At 35.4% G+C, this 24,715-nt stretch overlaps 1 protein-coding gene across 1 annotated transcript in view; it reads left to right on the top strand.

Annotated features, from left to right (window-relative positions):
- MALRD1 (MAM and LDL receptor class A domain containing 1) overlaps window positions 1–24,715 on the top strand; it is a 534,334-nt gene that overhangs the window by 98,921 nt on the left and 410,698 nt on the right. The window contains exons 15-18 of the mRNA XM_033100523.1: window positions 2,496–2,648; window positions 3,060–3,165; window positions 3,633–4,000; window positions 7,411–7,823. Of these exons, the coding sequence (XP_032956414.1) occupies window positions 2,496–2,648; window positions 3,060–3,165; window positions 3,633–4,000; window positions 7,411–7,823 (1,040 nt within the window). The remainder of the gene's footprint in view (window positions 1–2,495; window positions 2,649–3,059; window positions 3,166–3,632; window positions 4,001–7,410; window positions 7,824–24,715) is intronic.

A 24,715-nucleotide genomic window follows, 5' to 3' on the forward strand; every position in this document is an offset into this window, starting at 1 on the left:
AATTATACATAAAATAATTAAAAGCTGTTATGGAGTCACTTGCTTTTGTACCCATAGCTATAGAATAGACATGCATAATTTTTACAAATCCTGTGTCGGAATCCTGTTATGTATATAACAGCCCCTAGTCCAAAGCTTGGTACCCAATAATCCCTGAGTAAATGGTAGCTGCAATTGTTATTGCAAATTATGATCATTCTGATGATGATGTAATTGAGAAATTTGGTAATGATGCTCCAGAAAAAATGAAAAATCCTTGAATCTCAATTATTAAAACATAACCAGGATATTGTCTTTCTGTCAGAAGTATATATATATACATATATATATATATATATGTGTGTATATATATATATATATATTATATACATGTATATATACATAATTTTCAAAAGCTGTTTTAATGAGGTCTATATTTGATTAATAGCTAACTAGAACATCTTGATTATTACATCTGTGATCAAAGTGCATTTTTAAATGTGTATAGAAATGTGAATATATAATAACAAAGTATACTATAGTATATTTGAATTTTAACAGCATAATCATCTGTTAAAAATTACTCTTTAAGGGCCTTAGAGAACTATAAAATTGCTGCAGTAGTTTCTAAATTTTACTACCATTTGAATATCCATTTATTTCCATAGCAGTATCTCCCTGGATAGCAGGTGGTAAGGTTCCCTTTCTAGGTAGCTATGTGGGATAGATATTACACAGTAGCAATAATTTGTTTCCTTTTCGTATTTGTATAAGAAGCACTCCTGTATCCTGTTGTTAAGATTGTGTGAAATAGGAATCAAAAGTGTTTGTTTCCTCAGGGATTGAAATGGAATTTGTGTATGTTTATGGGTTATTTATATATTATGTATTTGTAAATAGAGATGGCCTCTAAAAATATAGACTTAAATATTCTTAACATATATCCCTAACTTGTCGTATTTATCATTATTTTTTTTCCTTTAAGTAGCATTTAATGTTTCACTACAGTTATCTAAACTTCATTTGAGCATTCCATATTCTAAATATATCAGTACTTTCTTCATTTTGCTGATTTCTAATTGTCTATATATACTGAAATACAGTCATCCCTTGCTTATTAAAGTTGACTCAACATTTTTAAAGTATTTATCTTTAAATGTATTCACACGTTCTCATTGACTTTTGATAAAATTTGAAAGTATTCTGTTGGGGCCAGGAAACCTGACAGAAAACAAATATATTTTGGAAATCAGATATTACATATTCACTATAAAAATCTAGAAAGTATTTATAATAGTACTATTCATGTCACAATCCTCCTTGTGTAGTAGTAGCATTTTCAAAATTGGAAATGATTTATCATTAGATTAACATGTCCTTACAATTGTAAATTTTACAATCTCATTGAGTGATATACTTTATACTTTTGTCCCTTCAACTTACTTCCTAAGTTTTTTTGCAAAGGAACATCTAGGTAGTTTATTACTATATGCTTGGATGAAAATAGCCTTTGATCAAGAATCCCAAAGTAATAATCATCAATGAGAATAAACCTCATTTTGCATCGGGATGTGTAATGACATCCACACTAAGCAAATTCAGATTATGCCTCTTTGCTTTATTCTGTTTCTCATCTAATGACATTTAACAGTTATTGTCACCAGCTGCAGAAAGAATATTAGACTAGGAGTCAGAATATTTAGATTTCAATCCCTCTCAACAACTTCCTAACTATATGACCTTGGTTAAGTTAATAACTTCCCTAAGCCTCCCTTTCTTTCTCTGTGAAGTAATAATAATAATAATAATAATAATAATAATAATAATACCTTCCCCATAGGGATATTGTGAAAGATCTAGATTAAAGCATTAAAAGTACAGGATGTATTATGTAGGGTATTCACTGACTATTAGCTGTAATATTACACTGCTGTTATTATAACTTGTCTTTCCCTTTCTCTTCTTATTTTCTGCATATTTACCTGAAAAGTAGGTCTAATTATTCTGCCTGCACAGATTAAACAATGCATACAATGCTGTGGGAAATCCTAAGGTCTATAAAAATTAGAGGTGAACAGTAATTAAGTATAATGGAGCTAGACTTTTTAAATACTAATCTTTTTTAGAATTAGCTACTTCCATGGTTTGGTGTAAAATATTCTATAGGAATAATTCAGCTTTCCAGATGATATATATAAGAGGCAGAAAAACTAACATGAATATCAGAATAAATTAAACAAACCCTGGCAATTCTGTAAGCAATATGGCTGAATGACACTGTTTCTTAGAAAGAACATTAGGGGAAAAAAATGAGTTTTTCCAATTGATAATTTTGCTTTATCAATTTTTAGTATGATAAACACAACATTAGCTTTTTTTAAGATCTGAATGGATCATTTTTCCCCCTCAAGTGTGTCCTTTAACGTACTTAGAGAAGCCTAACGAGGTGCTTTCCATTCAGCTTTTTAGTGTGTACTTTGGAGAGCCCACCTAAAAGTCATGTTTTTGTTCTTCAGTTTCCAAATGTGACTTTGAAACAAATAGCTGTGGATGGTTTGAAGCAATTAGTGGTGACCACTTTGACTGGATACGGAGCTCGAGAAGTGACCTTTCTGCCAATTTTGGGCAACAGGCCCCATCCCGTGATCATACTCACAACACAGCTCAAGGTAAGAAACATGCAGAGGCTCTGTGTAATTACTTCAGTTTACCTTTCTTCAGTTCTGAGAAGAGAAAGGGAAGCGGAGAGTGTTACCTCAACAAATAGTAGGACAGTTGAATATTGTCAATTATACTTAACGTCTGCATGGAATTATTCCTTTGTGGATGGTGGGGATGTAGTATAGATATATTTTTGGCTGAAATTATCAATTATTTTTGGCATCCTTTACACCTAGGTGTAGATCATACTTTAATATTTATAAGAGCAAATTTCACTAATGATCATTTTTATTGATTTTTAATTGTTGTAGTCTTAATTTTAGTTGGACATGGAACTTACCTAGATTAGAGTTAAGAGATAGTTGTTTCACTTTAGAATTTAATAAGTTAACTTGTGATTTATTTTTGTATCCCCATAGGGCATTTTATGTTCATTCTGAAGAAAAGCAGCAGCTTGTCACAAGTTGCTAAACTCCAGAGCCCAACTTTCAGCCAGACAGGACCCGGATGTACCCTTTCTTTCTGGTGAATATTAAAAACAATGGTCGATTACTGTAGCAGCTCAGTGGTTTCAGGCATAGTCCTGCATTTATTAGACATTGTGATTTAGCCCTGATTTTGCTTTAAAAATAGCTATTGCATTAGATTCACACAATAAGCATTTTACTTAAGAACATATTATCTGTATTAGTTGTGTTGTTTCTTGAGATGAAAGGGACTGTTTCCCTCCAACAATAGGTTGTAATTTAATTAACACTGCTCCTCTCTTCTGGACTGCACGCCTTGAGAAAGGTGCCTCAAGTTTTGAGGGCCATAGTATGCACCTCAGGAGATAAGCTCTTGCAATCGTGCAGCCACAATGGCTGCAATAAATGAAGGCGTCCATCATGATAACTAATTATTGATGATTGGCTGAATGGAAGAGTCTAAAAAGTTAAATATGTAGTCTACCTCATAAATCATCTCCACTTCTTTTGTTTGTGCTTTTTCAGGTTTTATAACTATGGCCTCTCTGTGGGAGCTGCTGTGCTACAGCTCCATGAGGAAAAGTCCAATGATACCACACTCCTCTGGAGAGTATTATATAACCAGGGCAACCAGTGGTCACAGGCAACCATCCAGCTTGGACGCCTTACCCAGCCCTTCCATCTGTCACTAGAAAAAGTCAGTCTTGGCATATATGAAGGGGTCTCTGCTATTGATGACATCAGCTTTGAAAACTGTACCCTTCCGGTCCCTGTGGAGAGCTGCAAAGGGCCCCATCATTTCTGGTGTCAACACACCAAGGCTTGCGTGGAGAAGCTCCGGTTATGTGACCTGGTAGATGATTGTGGTGACCACACTGATGAGGTTGACTGTGGTAGGTGTTTTCTGTCTTTCTTTTTTTTTTTTTTTTTTGTTGTCTCTCACTCATTTTGATAGTGGTGATCTGGATAGGTTTACTGTTTTCTAGCCAATCAAGCCAAAGACACTAAGCATTGTTCCAAAGTTGATGAATGTTAACATGTGATGTAATTAATTAATTAGTCAAGCCATCAGTTTAATTATGTAGATTTGTGAACTAAATACCAGGGATATGTGTTGAGTACAACTACACGAGGCTCTGCCCTCCTGGAGCTTAAAGCCTAATTGAGGAGAGGTATTATTCAAATATTTAGTACATAAATATAAAATGGCAGTTTTGACAGGATTTACAAATAGGGGTGCTGTGACTTTACATAATAATGGCATTGGACTTCGTAGAGGTGATGACTTAGCTGAGATCTGAAAAATGGTAAGTCAAAGCCTATATGCAAAAAGCCTGATAGGTGCCAGCATGGCTGATGGACGGTAGCCAATATGTGGCTGGTGTCAGGAGTCGGAGGGGAAAGAAACAGGGCACAATATAAGGACAGAGATGTAGGGGGAGGCCGGATTCGCAGATCTTTGTAATCCACATTAAGGAAGTTTTTCTTCATGTGAAGATTCTTAAGAAGGAAGGTAGTCTCATAAAATTGGCATGTTTGAAAATGCCACTATGGATATGGTGTAACGAGTGAATTAGAGGAAAGTGGATTCAGGAGACCTGTGAAGAGGTCATTGCAGTAGTCAGCAGGGGAGGCGTGGGCAGCCTGGATCACAGTGATGGTGACGGAAGGGAGAGACTAAAGTCTGGGGAAACATTTACGAGGGAGATTTGGTGATGTTTTGGCTACAGAGAGCAGAGCGTGAGGTGTCTAAGATGTGCCTGAGTTTCTGGTGTAAATTATCAAAAAGCTTGTGTATCTGATGGTTGTGTAGGTCTTGCAATTTAATAAACTGAGCTCCAGATAAGTGCACTTGCTCCTGAAAAGGAATCAGAAGCTAATCGTTGTGGTTTTATTTGTTAATTACAAACATGTGTCAGAAAAAAAAAATTGCATCTTTTCTTCCCCAGAAATAGCAACAATACTTAAAATTCAAGCTATGTGTCTGTTAAATTGGGAGTCCAAGTATAACCAAACTAGAGCCATAAAATGCTGGGTCCATCATAGGAAAAATTACACTAAGAAATTTCCATATAAATTGTTGTAGAGAGTTTTGCTTACATGTGATCTTTGGAATAGTCAGGCATTTCATTGCACAACTAATATTTGAGTGATGTAAACAAAACTGATGATTTTGACCCTGGCTAATACAAGAAGTTTTCCTTGTCATACACCTAATATATTTTTTGACAAATTTAGAAAGCCTTTTTATCCTTTTCAAGCTCTCCAAATCCATTTCTTTAAAAAATGTTGATCTGTTGCTGAAAATAAATTATCCTTCAAACCTTTCAGTTTTAACTTAGTAAAATGGGATTATGGCAGTACAGCTATAATATCGGTATACTTCTTGTGACTAAATATTAATGAACAGAAATAATAGTGACATGAGACTGTCAGTTTCTCTCACAGCTTTCCATCTAGACATATTACTTTATCACAAAGAATACATTAGATATCCCCAAATCCTCGCTGTATTTTGTGAAGTATGTTTAGGGTCATGGTCTTCTTTTTTAAGGGTGGAGCTACCCATGTTCCCTTTTGAAATGAAGATCGAGCATGTAGTCAGTATGAAGACAGGTGAAGTACAAATCCGTTGGGTTTAGTGTCAGTTTTATGTCAAAAACTCAGCAACCTGATATTCTCCTCATGCCCCACAGCTCAAGACTGACACCTGGACAGTATGCTGTGTGTCCCCAGTTCATGTCACAGCTGGGCTTGATTAGTCACAAGTGAGGAAATATAAAATGAAAGCTCACCTCCCATTTGACATTAACTCACTTGGTTCCCTTCACTGTAGTCTGGTTTTCAGCAACAGATGATTGGTTCTTGCCTGGCTACATTTATTCACATACGCTTTTATTTATTGTTTGATTCTTTGTTTAACTTTGGCGCCAAATACAGTTATACTAAGATGAATAGTGAAAGGACAGCTGTCATTTATTTTTCAAAAATATTAACTTAGATAAATGAAGCCAAACTGTGGAACTCCTCAGTAATTCTGTCCCATCCCTTCTGCCCAAATAATGTCAAATGTACATTCTCTCCCGTTTATGCTAAATGAATATTTGGTGTTGACAGAATCCTCACATCTTGAAAAATGAATACATTCCTATGTTATCCCAGAAATTTAGGTAGAGTATTCAATTGATAAAAGACTAGTCAATTCCTTATTAAGTGGTTTGAATTCTTCTAACGACTGAGGGAGTTCGAAGTTTAAAAGCTCCAGTTTGAAGGACCCACAGTCCACCAAGAAGAAAAGACTATCACTGAAGAAACACGGCTAAGAATCAGCAAAACAGACAACATAACATTTGGCACAAAGAGGGATGAGAAAGGGGCGTAGTGTTTAGGGTCCGTTGGGAAGATTGCGTGTGCTCCAGGCTAGGATAGTTAGGGGTGAACAGGAATTTCATTGAATTTGGGAAAGATGAAGTTTGAAAGGGGGAGGAGTTTAGATTAAATGAGTATATATTTAAGTATGTTGAATAGAGAAGGAACATGATAAACTGTCATTGAAGGATGGTTATTCTGGCACGGGTGTGGAAGGGACACTCGTAACAGGGACAGGATGGAGCCAGAAAGAAGAATCTGAGTAAGGTCTGCAAAACCCCTGCATCAGAATCATCTTGGGTGCTTGTTAAAAATATGGATTCCTGGGCTTCACCCTGCATCTAACAAACTAGTGCTTCTGCAGGCTTTACCTCAGAGTACGCAATTTTACCATGTAGCCCAGATGCTTCTGAAAGATTGAGACCTATTAAAATATGACTGTTATCAGCTGTGCGTGTTAGAATCACCAAGAAAACTGATAAAATATCCTGATGATTGGCTATATCATTTGGACCAATTAAGTCAACATTTCTGGAGATGGATTCTGGGCTTTGGTGTGTTTTGTTTCATGTGTTTTGTTTTTTAATGCTCACTGGTCATTGGAACATTCAGTGAAGGTTGACATCCGCTGAGCCAGAAGTTTGTTGCAGTGGGGTTGTGATCCTTTGCCTACACTTACGCTAATAGAAATGAAGAAGGGATGGGGAAAGGACATTTGGAAAATAATATCCAAAGTAACTCCACCCTCAGTCCATAGAATACTATTACTTGATGTATTATCTAGGATTTATTCACTCTTTTTAAAACTTGAGCGTTCCTTTTTTTTATTATTAAAATTGGTTTTCTTGTCAGCAGCAAAATATCAACTAGTATTCTTAATCATCGTTCTTTTTCTCCTTACTTATATTTTGGTATCATTTAATGCCAATTTCAGCACCTGAACTACAATGCGACTTTGAAAATGGAATTTGTAACTGGGAACAGGATACAGAAGATGATTTTGACTGGACCAGGAACCAGGGTCCAACATCAACACTTAATACAGGGCCAATGAAGGATAATACTTTGGGCACAGCTAAGGGACACTATCTCTACATAGAATCTTCGGAGCCACAGGTTTTCCAAAACACAGCAGCGTTGCTCAGCCCAGTCCTTAACGCCACTGACACCGAGGGCTGCACCTTCCGCTTCTATTACCACATGTTCGGAAAGCACATCTATAGGCTGGCCATCTACCAGCGAATCTGGAGTAACACAAGGGGGCAGCTGCTGTGGCAGGTATTTGGGAATCAAGGCAACAGATGGATAAGGAAACACCTGGACATTTCCAGCAGGCAGCCTTTTCAGGTATGGATAATGGGTTTCTTAATGTGTATTTGACATGCATCATAACGTCTAAGGAATATGAAAGATCACTATGTTCTTGAATTAAAGGCAAGGAGAATGTGATCAAAGTTACTGTGACACACATTTATCATTTAATTAAGGGTGTACCGAAGCTCGTTCAGCTGCTTTTTCCCTTGACTACCTGCAATAATGTGTGATTAAAATCTTTAAAGATGGACACATGGCATTCGGAACAGCTGTAGGGCCCTTCGATTTGAAGTACTTGTTCTACTGAGAAAGCTCTGGAGAGAAAAAGAGTTTGGCACTGTCTCTGGTATTGCGCAAAAAAGCTCAGGCTCTTAATTATGTTATTTTGAATATTTCATTTGAATTTTGATTTGAATTGCATAGTTAAGCAATGGAAATCCAGGAAGAATGCATGCTTTTTTTTTGGAAATTCGCACAACTACTCTAGGGCAGAGCTAGAGTTTGAGTCTAAGTTTCCTAATTCCTGGTGGAATATTCTTTGCTCTACATCTCAACTGTCTTCTTCTAAGAGTCAAAATTTCAATAGCAAGCTCAAATGCTTATATCGCTTTTACAGTTTTGTAAATGACTTTTAAATCTCTATTTGATTCAGCAATTGCTGGAAGTGGGAAAGTTAGATTCCTTTTGTCAATTTTATAGATATAAGGAGAAAAAAACCTAAGAAACAGTATGGCTAATTTTCAAAATATCCTGTGAAATTTTACCTATTTTTTTTCTCCACACTTTTTCTAAATATACCAGGGGTGCCAAAACATGTATACACCTAACTTTTACTCATATTTTGTTATCAGTGTATATTGAGTATTACAATTTTAATAGCTTTTCCTTTCTTAAGATTTGTACACATTTTTTGGCACCCTCTGTATTTTAAAGGGCATGTCCATATCTTCATGATGCAGAAAAAAGTATGGCATAACAGCCTTATGAAAGAGTATAATGGCGTTTAGATATTGTAACCTATGGGGATCACAATACCTCTTGGAGTGTGTTTGGTGGTTGCAGCTCTGGTCATTTATACTAATCATAAACTAATTTGTATAGAATACTTATACTATATTACTTTTTTAAATGGTACTTTGGTCTTAATGAAATTATACAGAATACTGCAAAGAAATAGTTTGTGTATGGATATGATAGGGTCTGCCAACATAATAATATTTCCTTTCCCAAAATATCCAAGAAAGATATTTTCTTGGATAATTCACAGTTCAACTGATGTGTTTTCTAAGTGTGGATCTGAGGGTGAGATAGGGCCTGTACATCTGAGATCCTACATACTAATATTGTGGGGTACAAGCTGTGTTCCATTTATTCCAGAACTCTACCACCAGATGAATGTAACTAACTGTATGATTAAAACTTTGGGTCCAGTACAGATTACTGTACGTGTTAGCTGTACTGCTCTTGGATTGGCCGTCTTCAGTTTTGAAACCTAGACACTGTGTTGTCTTTTCCTTTTGAAGAATTCTTATTGCTTTATCTAAGCTGGTTTTCACTAATGTGTTTAATAAGAATTGCTTCATTTTTCATTTTTTTTCAGTTTACTTTTTTTGTAACCTGTTAAATTTTGTTTTATTAAGTTTTTATTTTTATCAAAGTTATATATGTACGTAAATTAAAGAGTCAATTGATTATACAATGTTAAGACACAGTTTTTCTTTTTTTGTTCTTCGTTTTAAATTAAAGTTTATTGGGTAACAATGGTTAGTGAAGTTAATAGGTTTCAGGTGTACAATTCTGTAATATATCATCTGTATATCACATTAGGTGTTCATCAACCAGAATCAGTTCTGACTTGCTTCATTTTTTAAAACGTTATTTATAATTTCTTAGAACTCACTGCTACTTCCTTTTCCCAGCATGCTTTTTGGATAGGAGAAAACCTCTCTTTCTCCTGAGTCTGTACCACCAACATGAAATTTTCATGAGAAATCAATACAACAAAACAACTTGTTATTGAACAATCTATGTGAGGGTCACATTGACATGTCAGTGAGGAACCGTATTTGAGCCCTGTTCCATTGTAGAGGCTACTGAATGAAAATAAGGGAAGAGTCACTGTACAACTATTTTTAAGAAAATTTCAAATCATAACTCCTAATGAGGTTTCAACTCATAATACTGAGCATAGTACTGATCTGACAGGACAATTTCTAACAAAGAAACACAATGAGATTTTTTATCCTATCTGGTCTCACCTATATGTCACATTTTTGCTTGAGAGTCTAGGTTCATAATGAAAAATAACTTTCATACAAGTACTTATTTTCTGTTTTTCTTTTGTTTTTTTTTTGTCAGCTCCTTTTATTGGTGGTGCACCACAAATGTTATATTAGAATGATAAAATCTGAATACAATTTGGATTATTTAACATTAAAATTAGCTCAAGGACTTACTCACCAAGTATTTGAACAAAGATGTACTCTCGAGCCTACAGTGTCAAGAATTGATTACTTCATGGGGTTTTCTATCCTACCTTTGCACGTACTGACAGAAAATGTTTTCTTACACAATTGAAATCTGTATCCCTTTTGCTTTTCTTGGCATGGATTCAGTATGGGCAGCAGTCACAAGGTGTCACAAAAATCTAGTTTAATGCAAGTTATTAATTCTTGGGCACCACAGGAACCAGGACTTAAAATCTTCAGCTCACTTTTTCCTACATGACCTCTTGTTCTAAAGAGTATATTTATGTGTGAGTTAGGTCTGGGAAGCGACATGTGCTTTCAAAGAAAAGATTCTTCAGCCAGACCTCTTAACATCACAGAACTTTCTGACTCAATCTGAAAGAATTCTGTTGTGCTCTGGTAACATCCTTACGTAATAAAGAAAAAGAGATTTTTCCCAGGTGGATTTTGTGGTGAAAGATTTTTAAAAATCTTATTCATAAGCATAATTTATTTTTTATTTGTGGGATATACCTTTAAATTTTAAGTGGTGCATCATATTTCAGTACACCTAAGAAAAAGTGTTTCTGAAGTAGTGTTGTAAATAAAACCGGACCATGTTTAATGATGTTAAGTTGCCATGAAATTATGTACAGAAATGCTAAAAGTATAAATTACATATGCAGTCTTGTATAACATTTTTTTGCAAGGTGTGTATAGTTGCTAGAATTTGCATCGAAAGGCTTTGGATGACTAGCTTAAAGCCTGTGTAGCAACACTCGAAGATTTGCTGCTTACTGAACAGCCTACTAAATCTTGTTTCACAATCTTAAGTTTCTCGTACACCATCTTCTTCAGCTGAATTCAAATATAACCACAGTTTATTATGTCAACTCGTCATCCAATCCTGATGCAAAGTGATGAGACGGGCTTCCAGGCTGAAGAATGTGTGACTAGAGGACGGGAAAAGTAAAGGTTAGGTGGAGTATGTGGACTAGAAAACAAGTTTAACTTCTCTCTCTCTCTCTTTTTTTAATTTTATTATTTTTTTGACTCTTCAAACTTTCTGATATATTTAGAATTATGAGAAAATAATATATTAGTATATTAAACTCTCTTAGATACATAGTGTTCATTACTCCATAAGGAGCATTGTAATGTCCCGTGATGCTTGGAGAACAATGGTGAGGAAAACCCTGAATCTTGCATGGCCCTCAGAGCTGAAATCAGAATCTTCCAGACTCTGGAACTCTGATGCCATTTTTTACTGTTACCCCTGCTGCCTGATGCTCTCTGGTTTTGGACACTTTCTCAGCTGGGATCCTCTGAAGTCTTCTCAATAGTTAGTGGTTCCTTTTTAGTCAAGCAAGGCATTTGGAGTTATTTCTGAATATCTATTTAGGAGATAACTCAATTCTGCACTACTCTCCCCCCCGCCTTATTTATTTTTTTTTTAACACCCTAGTACTGCTAGAATTCTGAAAAAAAAATTCTCCTCAAATTGATCGATCCTTTCTGTCATTATTTCCATTTCTAACATTGGCCCCCGTATCAATATCAGTCAGGGTTCTCCAAGTTTGATTTCTTAATACACCTATTATTTAAATGCTAGTATACTTATTATGACTTCTGTAATATTAAATGTCATCTAATATTTTTGACCCTCCAAAAATTAGAGTGGAATATAATTATGGATCAAATCTTATATATACAGTTTATGTATATTAATGGTATATAACATATTACTATGAGTCATTAAGCATAGGAAATCATAAAAAATAATACATACTATGGTAGTATCCAAATATTTTTATAATCTATGTTGGAAAGAAAAAAAGAAATAGAGAAAGAGACAAAGAAAGAAAGATTCGAGTTGTTGGGTTGAATATTTTTTTTTGTTAGTTTCAGGTGTACAAAACATTGTAATAGTCATTTACACCCCTCACTGAGAGCCCCCCAGTCTACTACCCCTCTGACATCGTGTATAGCTATCACTATCCATTGACTCTGTTTCTTATGCCGTACTCCATATCCCATATAAAGATTTTGTAAGGAGTCAGATGGGCACTTGTGTTCTTAGGGAGACCACTTCATGGACGATGTAGATGCCTGCCAACTGCACTGTACACCTGAAGCTGAAGTTGAATAATAATGAATGTCAACTATAATTGAATTTTTAAAAAAATTTCAATTGGTTGGTAAAAAAGGGTTAGAAAATTACTAAGCATTACTGAATGCTTAAATTACAGTGTGTCCCGTATCCCTTCATAGCCTATGCCCTATTTTAAAATGTCATGTAACTATGCTTCTGTTTGCTTCTTTTTGTCCCTTGTGTTGCATACGCAAGCTACTTATGGATACTTCCAAATCACTTTTCCCTGCCTTGGGGCTGGATTTGGTAGAATGCAGTGAGAAAATATAGACCCAGTGTAGGGGGTTGCCATGTCAATTTTGCAAATTTGCAACAGCAAGGCTGTCCAGTTGAGGGCCTCTGAGTGGGGTTGAAATCTCAGTTGCAGGATTTATTTGTCATTTGGAATTTGTATGAAAATACTGGATATGCTACCAGCTGTCCTGCTGACTTCTTTATAAGGAAGTATTTAACTGTACTTGTATAAGGCTACTATATGAAGAAGTGTATTAGATTATCAGTGCAGGATTATTTTGCTAAAACTATACTCCCAAGTAGTACACTGGATAAGAATTTGCTTCTTCAGACAGTAGCTCTGTACCTAATAGACGAACAAAAGCAAGTTTATTCCCTTCTGATGTATTGTTCATTCTTTCGGAATAAACTATGAAATGTCTGTCTAATGTGTTTTTCTCTGCTGATCCAATCTTGTTTTGATCATGTGAAATATTTCAGATTTGCCTTACCTGTGTTTTGTTTTTTTTTTTTTTTTTTTTTTTTTTTTTAACAGTATAACATATTGAACCAAATAGTTTTGCTTGCTGATATTGATGACACATGATTTTGGCTTTTATCTTCAGTAGAAAATCAATGTATCACAGTGTTCTCCAAGAAAAGGGTATGGGACTTCTCTGTAAGTCTTTGTCAGATGATTCCTTTATCTTGATTTATGCCTTTAAACTTTTTCTCATTCAGCAGAAAATAGTGTATCATTATCAGTGAGCGCAAAGGAATCTATACCAATTTATGCTCTGAGTGCCACCTTCGTCCAGGATTGTTTATGGAGCATATTAACTCACAATAGATTTGGGACACAATGCCTTTTCTTAAACATGTCAGAGTGATGATTTTGATTCACATCCAAAAAAATTACACTAAAATTTTTAGTAAAAATATTCCTTCATAAAACATTAGGTTGGTACAAAAGTAATTGCGGTTTTTGCAATTAATTTTAACGTTTTAAACCACAATTACTTTTGCACCAACTGTTTTAAAAGGTTAAAACTAATTGCAAAAACCGCAATTGCTTTTGTAACAACTTAATAAAAGGAGATTATAGGTGATTGTTATTTTAGTGCTTCCAAGGATTTCAGGGTCTAAAAAGAAATTCAATGTTCTTTGTCTTAACAGAATTGTCCTCATAGCAGGGTTACCATTTGAAACTGCATTAGGGATGATTATGAAATTATTTTCAAAACAGCATTGTCAACTACTGCCAAAGCATAATCTGATTATAAACTTTTGAAAACTAATTTCTTGAAATGGAATTCAAGATATTATCTTCCAAGTATTTTTTTTTCACCCAATCACACATGCTAGTTTGCTCTATTACGTCATTATTTATATTGGAAACGATATTTTATTGTTACCATTGTGAACATTTTATTGAACTTAAAAATTATTAGGTCTCCCTTTGTACTTGTATGGAAGATGTTCTTTACATTTTGTGATATAAAGCCTTCTGTCAAGGGGAGAAAAAAAATATAAAGGAATGTAATTCTGAAATAATTAAGGCTAATGCTGTTTATTAATCCCCGAACCAGTCTCCAAGAGGGTTAAGAAAAGAGGATGAAGATGGAGAATAGTCCTAAAAATAATGATAAAAATAGAAGTCAACCCTCCTAATCCTAAACTTATGATCGATTGGGGAATTCCATGATGTACCTAACGCCTCTATTTACATTGAGTATCTGACAAGGACTTTTCCTCCCAATATCTGTGTGAGCTTCTATCTATGGAAATTTCATTTGCATTCATTTGGAATGACTGAAATTTCCAGGCAATGGGGGAGCTTGATAGAGAGTACTAAGGTGATTTGAAATGAGGATTGTTCTAGAAAATTTGGAATGGATGTCCTTGTATAGAAGCACGTCCTTGTCAGGCGTAGTCTATTTCTATCCTTCTGTATCTCTAAGTTCACTATTTCATGCACATATGTATATATGAAAATATATATGTTTTCTGTTGTTAACATGATTATCATGATTTTTATTCATGTGTATCATTAGTATGGTTATCCTGTTAACTATAGTGTTCCTATTGTTGCTTCAATCAGTACAGAGCAGACTTTTGCCCACAGTGTCCCTGTAACTTCATATAAAGTAAAACAGTCAAAACCCGTCAACATCCACTGAGAAGTGTAAAAGCAACTGGAGAGCATCCAGGCTCTATCTTAGGACAAGCCTGTATTTTTCTTTATCAAATGCAGCATGTAAGTAGTTTTAACCTCCAAGACTCTATTGTTCCTCCTATGTTTTCTCGCTGGTAAGTTCTGATCTTTGATTTGATTACAATTTAAGATTTATCCTTGCTTCTTCCTCAGCCCCTCGGCTAGTCCTGCTCTCATAGACAATGACAGCTTTCTCTGTAACTCTTGGCATTATTCCTGCTCAGATAACTGCTAAAAACAGAGGTAGGTGTTTCATGTGTCTTTCTGTCTAAGTAAACCCTATGCATCTTGGAAGTACGGTTTGTAGTTATATTTACATTATAAATGATAATGTTATGCTACTACGATTTATGCAATGTTCTAACTACACGTCAACCTGGAACCACTATTTGGTGTAAAATTGGAGTTTATTGTATTTTACATTTTAAGAAGCTCAGTTGTAATTCATTAGGAAATAAAAGTCTCTTTAAAAATGGTGCTTTTCAAGCTGGAAATAATGAACTTCATCCCTTACCTCACACCATGACCTCAAAGTGACTCAAGATGTATCCTATTCATATATAAATGTAAAACGATAAAACTTATTGAAGAAAATGGCAGGAAAAGCTTTTAATGAACTTGATTACTATGGGACATTTGGTCCTGTCCAAAATGTCTATGGAGACATTTGGTCCTCACCAGAAGATTCTTAGAATTTGATCCTGTCCAAAATGTCTATTAGTAATTACTGCTCTTTAGAGGTTCTTAAATAACCTAAAGCAAAGCAAAACATAGCAAAAGACAAATGTTTTAACAGACTCTGAGGATCAATATATGGATTTTAATTATCTTTTAAAATTCTGTCACCTAGCTGAGCAGATTATGTAGTTTAGATTCACTGGCCATGAATTCGCTGTACCCACTCCACAGTTTCTCGTGAACAGCTTGTCATCGTTACTGTCGTGTGTGCCCCAAGTCTCCCTCAGATCTGAAGGACCCCTCCCACGGCAGCTGGGAGTATTGGCAAGTAATGCCTCTCAGCTGATTCTCGAAATTGCCCTCAAAAGAGTGGAGTGGTCAAGGTGTGATGGCCCCTTTGGAGACAGCTCGTATCTGAAGAACATTCAGTGCAAGGTATAAACGCTCAGTATTCTTGCCTCAGTTTAGAATGACTCTGAAGGACCATCCCAGTTCCCTGTGTGGTTGACTGAGGCCTTTGTTGGGACATCAAAGCTCAGCTGCTCCCTGCACTCACTCCTGCTTCTTTCACTCCCCTCCACTTGTTGGTTCCCAGGGAGTTCCCCAGTAACAGTTCTGCATCCAAATCTCTATCTCAAATCCGTTTCACAGGTAATCTGGTCTGAGACATATTTTCATTAGGTTCTGGCCATAGCGCTAATTAGTCATGGAAAGCCAGAGTCAGATCATGGAAGTTTACCTTTTGTTTTTCCTTGTAGCCTCCTTGTCTTTATAAAACAATATTGTTAACCATGGCTAGCATTTATTTCACATTTTCTATGTGCCAGACACTGTGATTTATGTATTATCTTTTTATAGTTTTCCCAAAACAATAAGAGGAGGGTTCTCTTCTTTTCTGGAGAAAATGAATATTGTTTGTAAAATGTTAACATGAGAGGAAGTAGGGTGAAGGACATGAGAGGACTCTTTATTTTTGCATCTTTCCTGTAAGTCCAAAATTAGGTCAAAATAATTTTTTTTTTAAAAAAACATTGAATAGTGGAACTCGGTTTTCAAGATTTGAGTTGTAGATCCAGAGTTCAAGTTCTTAATTGATACCCTAAATTGCCTTTAAAACAAAAATTCTCTTGGACTTCCACCAGAGCCAAGTGACATGAGCATGTGCCCTCCTGCACAGATTGAAATGGGATGTGTTCCCCCACAACAGTCACTTGAGACTGTTATGGATATTTTCGGTTAGAGATATAAGTTTTATATAAATTGTCAGTTGATTATTATCACTTAGATTATTATTACCTAAAAAACAGAGACCGATTTCTTAAAATTTTCACTGTCTCAGCTAGAATCAAAAGCACATACGCAAGCATGGAGATGCATTTCAGCGTCTATAGTGGTGACAAGGCCCACATAAATGCATCTGTGGCTCCCACCCTTTTACTGCTTGCCTATTCAGTGTTCCAGAGATACGAGTAGGACAAAGTGGTTCAGGCAGTCAGCTTGTCCCCCATACTCGTAGTTAATAGCATCTTATCTGGAACACTTTGTCATCCGTAAGATGCTTCTTATCTTTTCCTCGCAAACCCCAGTTCTTGCAATGTAGAAGAATCATTGTGTTTGAATTAGACCGTTCATTTAAAAACAGCTTGCCAAGAAGCTTTAAAAAAAAAATGTAATTTGAAAAAAGTATTCTTCCTACTGATTTTTGACTTGGTGACCCTTTGTATCTCTAGCAAGTGGTAAGATGAAAAATTGATTTTATATTTAGTATGCAGCATAGTGTAATGTAATGAAAAACAAGATTGTAATGAAAAGTGAAATAATTCTAAAGTCAATTTGTTGCAGTTTGAAGCATTGGATTAAAATTAATTAGGTAACATTCCGTCATAAATTTACAAATAATTTATCTTTTCATCAATTTGTTCTTTTGGGGAGAGGTAATAACTTTGTTAAAGGTTGTCCTGTTAGATTAACCCATTAGTTATATTAAATTATTTTGAGATGGCTTTAATATGGATTTTCTTGTTTTTGATACATACACATATTAGTGATGCTACTGCGGTGAGTTTGATATTTGGTGCTGTATGTGTAAAGCAAATGTAATTTCCCAACTTTTATTTTTAAAAATACTGGGGATACAAACATGATAAAATGGAAATGACATCAACTCAGGAGTTAGAATACCTGGATCCTAAAGTTTAAATTTTTTACTAGGGGTCTTAGTGATTGTGTAGATGTTACTTAATCTTCTAATGACCTAATTCCTCATCAAAATAATGAAATGATCTATGAATTGTTTCTAATTATAAAATTCTACAAATTCAGTTTTTTAAATTCACAATTGATCAAATGCCAAAATTCTTTTGGATGTTGTGAGTCACAAAAATCCTTAGTAAAAAACTAAAACTTAGCTGTATTGCATCCTAATGAAAGCTTTCCTTAACTTTTAGTATAAGCTATCATAAATTACAATTATTTTGGAGTGCCCCTAAAATGACTTTAAGATTATAGTTCATGTTTTTAATTTCCTTTCTAATAATTCAAAACTTACTGATGGATATCTACTATTGTATATTTTAGAGATGGCCGTTTATTCCTCTGCTTTTTTTCATATAGGCATAAACTATTGATATACTGAAAGTGAATAATGAATTAATTGCAAAATACTGAAATAAAATGGTACGTAATAGCAAAAGTTAACTTTTGGGTACAATCTCCCTGTGTAAATTTTAACATAGTTCACAGGTATCCTTTTTATTTAAGTTTTAATGCATGTCTATGGATAGGTTCATTTGTTCACTGATAGTAGGTTCTACAATACCCTAGGTGGGGATACAAACACGAATAGTAGCACATATGAAGCACATATACTACAGAGGACGGAGTGAGACAGAGATACAAAAGCAAATCATTACAATAAAAAGGGAATGATATCTGGAATCAAGGAAGGTATTGTGTGACTTACATCCGAAAGCATCAGGAGGGTTAGGCTGTGTTGGAGGTGGGAGTCAGGAATTAGGGAAACAAGGAGTCCTATGTCTATACGCACAGATGAGAAGCAGCATGCTGATGTGAAGAACCACTAAGCATTTCTGGAGTTCATGGTGCATAGAATTGGAGCCAGGGAGAGGGAGACAGAAGCCAGATCAGTGCATATCTCAGATGTCATGGTCAAGAGTGAGTGCATTGGTCTGCTGGTGATGGGCACCCACTGAAGGTTTTACTCAGTTCATTGAGCCAATCCTAAGGGACTTTCAGAGAGACTACTCTGTTGGCTACGAGGAGGACATGTTGAAGTAGGGCGACAATTAAAAAAATAAAGCACACACACACATCTGTAATTAAGGATAATTAAGCATTCTGGTGGGAACAACAGTAGGAACCATCAGTTGAAATATAGAATAGATGGGGAAAGGGAGAGAGAGGAGAGAGTTTTAGGGATAAAGATGAGTTGTTTTAAGACCTTTTAAAACATTGCAGTTTCTACAGAACATTAAAGAGGAAACGTCCAGCTAGTGGTTGGGGGGAAAAAAACCCAAAAACCTATAGTTTAGGGCAAAAGTGTAGAGTAAAGAGAGCTTTGGGATAATCCAACTATCAAATATTGGGTTGTTGTTGAAAATCTGGAATCGGGACATGTAGGGAGAATAAAGTGTGAACACCAAAGAGCAGATAGCAGAGATAGGCAACTCTTGAATAAGATCAAAATGTTCATGCAGGTGCAACGTGACGTCTGGGAGAGTTTGTGCCCAGGGGGCCACCCATGACCAATAGGGGATGGAACCTTTTTCCCCTCCCAGATTGACAATTTTTGGATTTCTTTCTGGAGCTTCTCAGAAAGCCCATTAGGTTCTAACACAGTGATAGCCAAGTTGGTAAGTCATCCTTATAATCCGCCTTTTTTCCTTCCTGTGTCACTCTGCCCCTCACAATTTCTTTCAGAATTAACTTCTCAAATAAAATGCCTGCTTTCAATATTTTGCCTCACATTAGGAAAAATATTTTGATAGTCCATTTGATATCCCATTTGATAAAAGAAAAATTATGTTCCATATTTCCAAAACCTAGATGCTTACCTGTAAAACCACACACAAAGGAAAGTTACTATATAGAAAATTTGATTACAGATGAAGTTGTAATTTTCCAAAATACTTAAAAATCTTATTGCAAATATGCTTTTCCTTTATATAAGCCTCATCTAAGAGTAGAGTGCACCTAAGCATATACTTAAGAGTATATTATACAAAATATGTTTTGCATTTCAAAATTTTAGCTAGGACTCTTTTAAAATTGAGATATTCCTAACACTTTTTTTTCCAGTTCTGTTGCTGAAGTGAATAGAAAGCTCTTAAACTTTACTTTGATGGAAGGGAAATCTGGGTCCTACAAATGCAGCTTTAAAACTGTTCAGTCTCAATTATTCAACGTTAAATGATTTGTTAAGATAGTTTTATATTTTTAAATTATTTACTTAAAAAATAAAGATTGTGAAAGGACCTTTTAATTGTGTGATTGATTCTGACCGTCACAACAGTTTTAATCTATAGCAGTCATTTGCAAACTTTTCCTGTTGGGAGATAAAAAGTAAATGTTTTAGGCTCCATGGGACATAGGGTCACTGTTGTGACTACTCAACAGAGCCATTGCAGTATGAAAGAACTTAGAGAATAAAAAACAAATAGGCATGACTGCGTTCCAATTAAAAACAAAACACAACTTTTTTTTTCCCCCTAAGGCTTCCAATTAAAGAAAAAAACAAGGCTTTATTTACAAGTTTGCTGACCCCTGATCTTTACAAGCAGCCACTATAGATTTTACAAGATCGTTATATTCTTTCAATATTATAACAGAGGCAGGATTTTAGTTGTTGTTGATCTTAGAAATTGTATGTGGTCCTTAGGCAGGATTCTTGGTTGCTGTTTGTTGTTGTTTTTTTTCCCCCTGTGTTGCCACATTACCAATCTGAACATAACTTTTAAATGGTTCCAAACATCCTGATTCGTTTAGATTTGTTTAAATGGCTGTATAAACAGGCAACACTCACTGGCCTTTTCTCTCTTACCCTGGAGGCAGAGCACACTGATGATTAACTGAAAGGTAAACTGGGAATTGTATCAGTTTCTCCTGATCATCTATTTTTAGGACTATGTACTAAAAACAAGCTTAGGGGAGAAGCAGTTTTCTGGCACTCCAGGAGGCTAGGACATGGAGTAATGGTTCTCTGATGAGGGTAAAAACAAAGTATGTTTTCAGAAAACTTAATAGAATAGGTTGGAAAGAGGTCACTAACACCAGGACGTCACTAACACCAGGACAGAGATGCAAAAGACTGTGAAGGGAGGGGTTGAGAAGGGAAACCTTACTTTTAACTCTAAGATCCTTACAAAAATCTAAGGAAGTGAATGTCCTGCCCTTAAATTAAGCCAAAGGAATCATGTTTAATAATCTGTACATTATGACTGACAATTCTCCTGTCTAAAACTGAGAACTAAACTAATACGTAGTTTTCTGAGACTAGTCCTTTTACCCCAGGTTTAAAATATGTTCGGTGACACGCTCTTTTATTACCACATCACATCGTACTGTTTATACATATGATTTACTATATTTATTCACACACTGACTTCTTCAGACGTCTTACCTTTCCTTCCTTGCATGCTTAGATAATTTTATGTAGAATTAGTTTTTAAGAGCTTAGTGAGAGGTGAAGCTTTGATTTCTATGTGGTTCATAGGAGAGCTCCAGGGCTAGTGACTTTTTTTTGTTGTTGTTGTTGTTTTAACATTTTTTAAATTAGTTTCAGGTATACAAAACAATGTAATAGTTAAACATTTATCATTTATATCCCTCATACAGCGACAACCCCCCTCCCTTCACCTACTACCCCTCTGACATCCCACACAGCCATTGCCTTTCCACTGTCTCTATTCCTAATGCTGTGCTCCACTTCTTATAACTATATATATATAAACTTGTATATATATATATATATATATATATATATATATATATATATATATATATATAAACATATACACACACACACACACACACACACACATAAACTTGTAGTTGACATTCATTATTGTTCAGCTTCAGCTTCAGGTGTACAGAGCAGTGATCAGGCATCTACATCATCCCTGAGGTGGTCTCCCTAATGAGACCAGTGTCCATCGGATAACCTACAAAATCTTTACATTATTGATTATATTCGATACGGAAGTGACTTTTTAAAAGACCATCGTTTCCCTGCATTTTCTGTAGAACCAGCAGGCATGGCAATATGCAACGCAGACACCAGGCTGTTTTACATGTATACTTAGATTTGAGATTTACATAGAGACTTGGTTATTGCATGTCCACCTGCCAGACAAAAGCTCTCTTGGTCTCTTTAACATATGAAAACGACATGGCCTTGGGTGTGAGTTAAGAGCAAGGACAACTATCCCTGTCATGTAGACATCTGTCTGCCCTTTCCACAGGGGGACAGTGAACCCGGACAATCAGGGCAGGAGCAGGGAAAATGGTATCTCCACTGACTTGAAAACATATTATTGTGTCACGTGATTTCTGTCAATGAGTTTGCAGCATTGCACAAGTATAGCTTTTAAAATCCCAAGAATGATGAGAAAGTTTAAATAAATTTTATACTTTAGTGGCTTCTATATTGTTCTAGTTCCAACTATTTCAGCATTGTACTGTTTTCATTAAAGAAGATTCATATTGCACACAAGCTTAAACACTGAGAGTTTACTACGAGATGCAGTGTTCTTTTAGATAGAGCACAGGTAGTGGTGGAGAACTGGAGAAAACAGAATTGGTTCTTAGGAAGTAGAAACTTACAGGGAGCTCCTGAAAACTGAAAATAGTTTTCTCTTAAATCTGTAGTTGGTATATAGGAGGCTATAAGATACAGCCAGGTATACTCCAGAGTTTAGGCAAAAGACAGCAAAATTTTTTTGAGCAATAATATAAATGAATCTGTGTATAATGTATAATCTCCTGGTAGCTTGGTTGCATTGACAGAAATCTGTTTAAGAAACATTCATATACTATGTCGTATCTCAGTCATCAGACAGAATGCTTTACATGTCTGTGGCGTGTGTGTGTGTGTGTGTGTGTGTGTGTGTGTGTGTAATATCTAAGTTATCAGGCAAAGGACTTAACTTCTTTAGGAATCCATCTTGTCCTTTTAAATACAGTATTAGAATTAGATTAGTAGTTCTCAAATTTTTGTAATTATCAGAACCATCTGGAGTATTTTTTTTTTAAATAGATTCTAAATCTTTACACACACTATATCAAAAGCTCCTGAGGAGAGTCTTAAGAATCCTTAATAAAATCCTTGGTGATTCTGATGGTAAGGCAAGTTTAAGAAATAATAGATTAAATGATATCTATATTAGGCATCACAGTTATTAATGCCTGAATTTATTGTTTAGATGCCTGGCGATGAGGCATTTATTGTTTAGATGCCTGGCGATGTGACTCTTCACTTTAGCTTATTTCCTAAATAGCATCACTGGTCTTTATTCTTTCTTATATTGCCTTAAATTTAATTAATGGAAGATAGCTGAATGATAATAAATTATGATGTCTTATACTCCTAATACCAGCTTCTGTTACTGGTGAAGATTTTATCTGTGAAAGGACGCCATCCCTTTCTATCCAACAGCTGACTGTATTATCTTGCTGACACTGTCTCTTCAGAATATCCTACACTCCTTTGCCTCTATCTACTCACCAAACATGCTTTCAATCTTGATTTTTTTCAAGAAGATGTCCTTTCTCGAGAACCTTAATTTGATGACCAGCTGGCCTAGGTATTCAGACATTTCCAGTTACGATTTTATTTCATGTTAATAAACTGGCATTTTTGGTTTATATTCAGTTTCTAGGGAAACAGCCTGGGTCATTAAAGACCAGTCCCAAGTTGACTGCATTGAGAAGCAGACACTGAGAGAAGGCTGGCATGAGACGCTAGTGCTTATTAGCTTCTGCTGTGGAATGACTGGGTAGGGAGGAGAAAACCCCGGATGGAAAATGATCAGAGATTTCTGACCCAGGGCTGTAAATTGAGTTCTGATTTGAGGCACTGCTGGAGACTAACTTATTCTCTTGAAAAGAAGCCCTGGGGAAGAGACTCCATACCAGAGGTCAAGAATGAAAAAGAAAACTCAGGTTGTCTCTTGTCAGATGAAGCAGACGTGGCTGTGCTTGGATGCTTTCCTCAGAGCTGGGTCAGAGGGCTATCCTGCCAGCCACCAGAGAGGGCACTGAGAGAAGTTCTGATAATTAATTTCTCATTTTCAAGGGGACGTGATATATTAATTTGTCAGAAATTAATGTTTGATTTTTATTTTTGCCTGTACAAAACGTGGTTCTAGATGAGTTTGGAAAGAGAGAAAACTTATCATGTAGAAATAAAGGGTTGTTCTCTATCATTTAGTTTAATATGAAGACGTGGCTCTGTATCAAAGATGTTTCTTTTTTCTTTTTTTCGTTTGACCACCATCAGGAATCCTATTATATAAATATTTGAATCAAGAAGGGTTGCCACCTGGTTGCTGAAATTTTTATAAGTCATTTCTGGCAAAACTTTGAGCAAATGTACATATTTATGTAAGAAAATTGAATTGCCAAGCCAGCTTAGATAATGCATTCAATCTCACAGACTCAAATTCTAAAAGTTTTCCTGCAAATGGATTAATGAATAAAGATTTTTCCCGTAGAAAACCTGAAGAGTTTTCATATTAAAAAGTAGTTGGTTGTAGTAGCCTCCACATCTTCACAAAAAGAGAAAAAATAAAATAAACAAAACCTTAAGAAATTAATGACCCTAGCATGACTAAAAATTTATTAGCTTCATTATTAAAATATGTTCTTAATATTTTTATAGTAAGAAATAATATAACAGTAAAAATATCCCTGAAATAGTCAAGCATAATTTGGGTTGCAGGAACTTCCCAGGGTATAAAATGCTGTGTAGATTTTACTCTAGCTCTCTATAATTAAAATTACGCACTTTTCCAAGCCATTAGGGAAGGATGCTTCATTGCTATATTAAAGGTTTTGCAACATTTCTGGGTATTCCTGTGTGCTGTTCTTGTAATTCTGTGGTTTAGTAATACCTGGTATATACGTGAGCATTTTCCTAAGCATGAATGTATGTGAAATCATGGATTTTCATGAGCTTTTTTGTTCCCCCTGAGGCTGCATTATA

This window comes from Rhinolophus ferrumequinum (assembly GCF_004115265.2).
Source record: "Rhinolophus ferrumequinum isolate MPI-CBG mRhiFer1 chromosome 5 unlocalized genomic scaffold, mRhiFer1_v1.p scaffold_110_arrow_ctg1, whole genome shotgun sequence".
In the NCBI taxonomy this organism is placed as follows: domain Eukaryota; kingdom Metazoa; phylum Chordata; class Mammalia; order Chiroptera; family Rhinolophidae; genus Rhinolophus; species Rhinolophus ferrumequinum.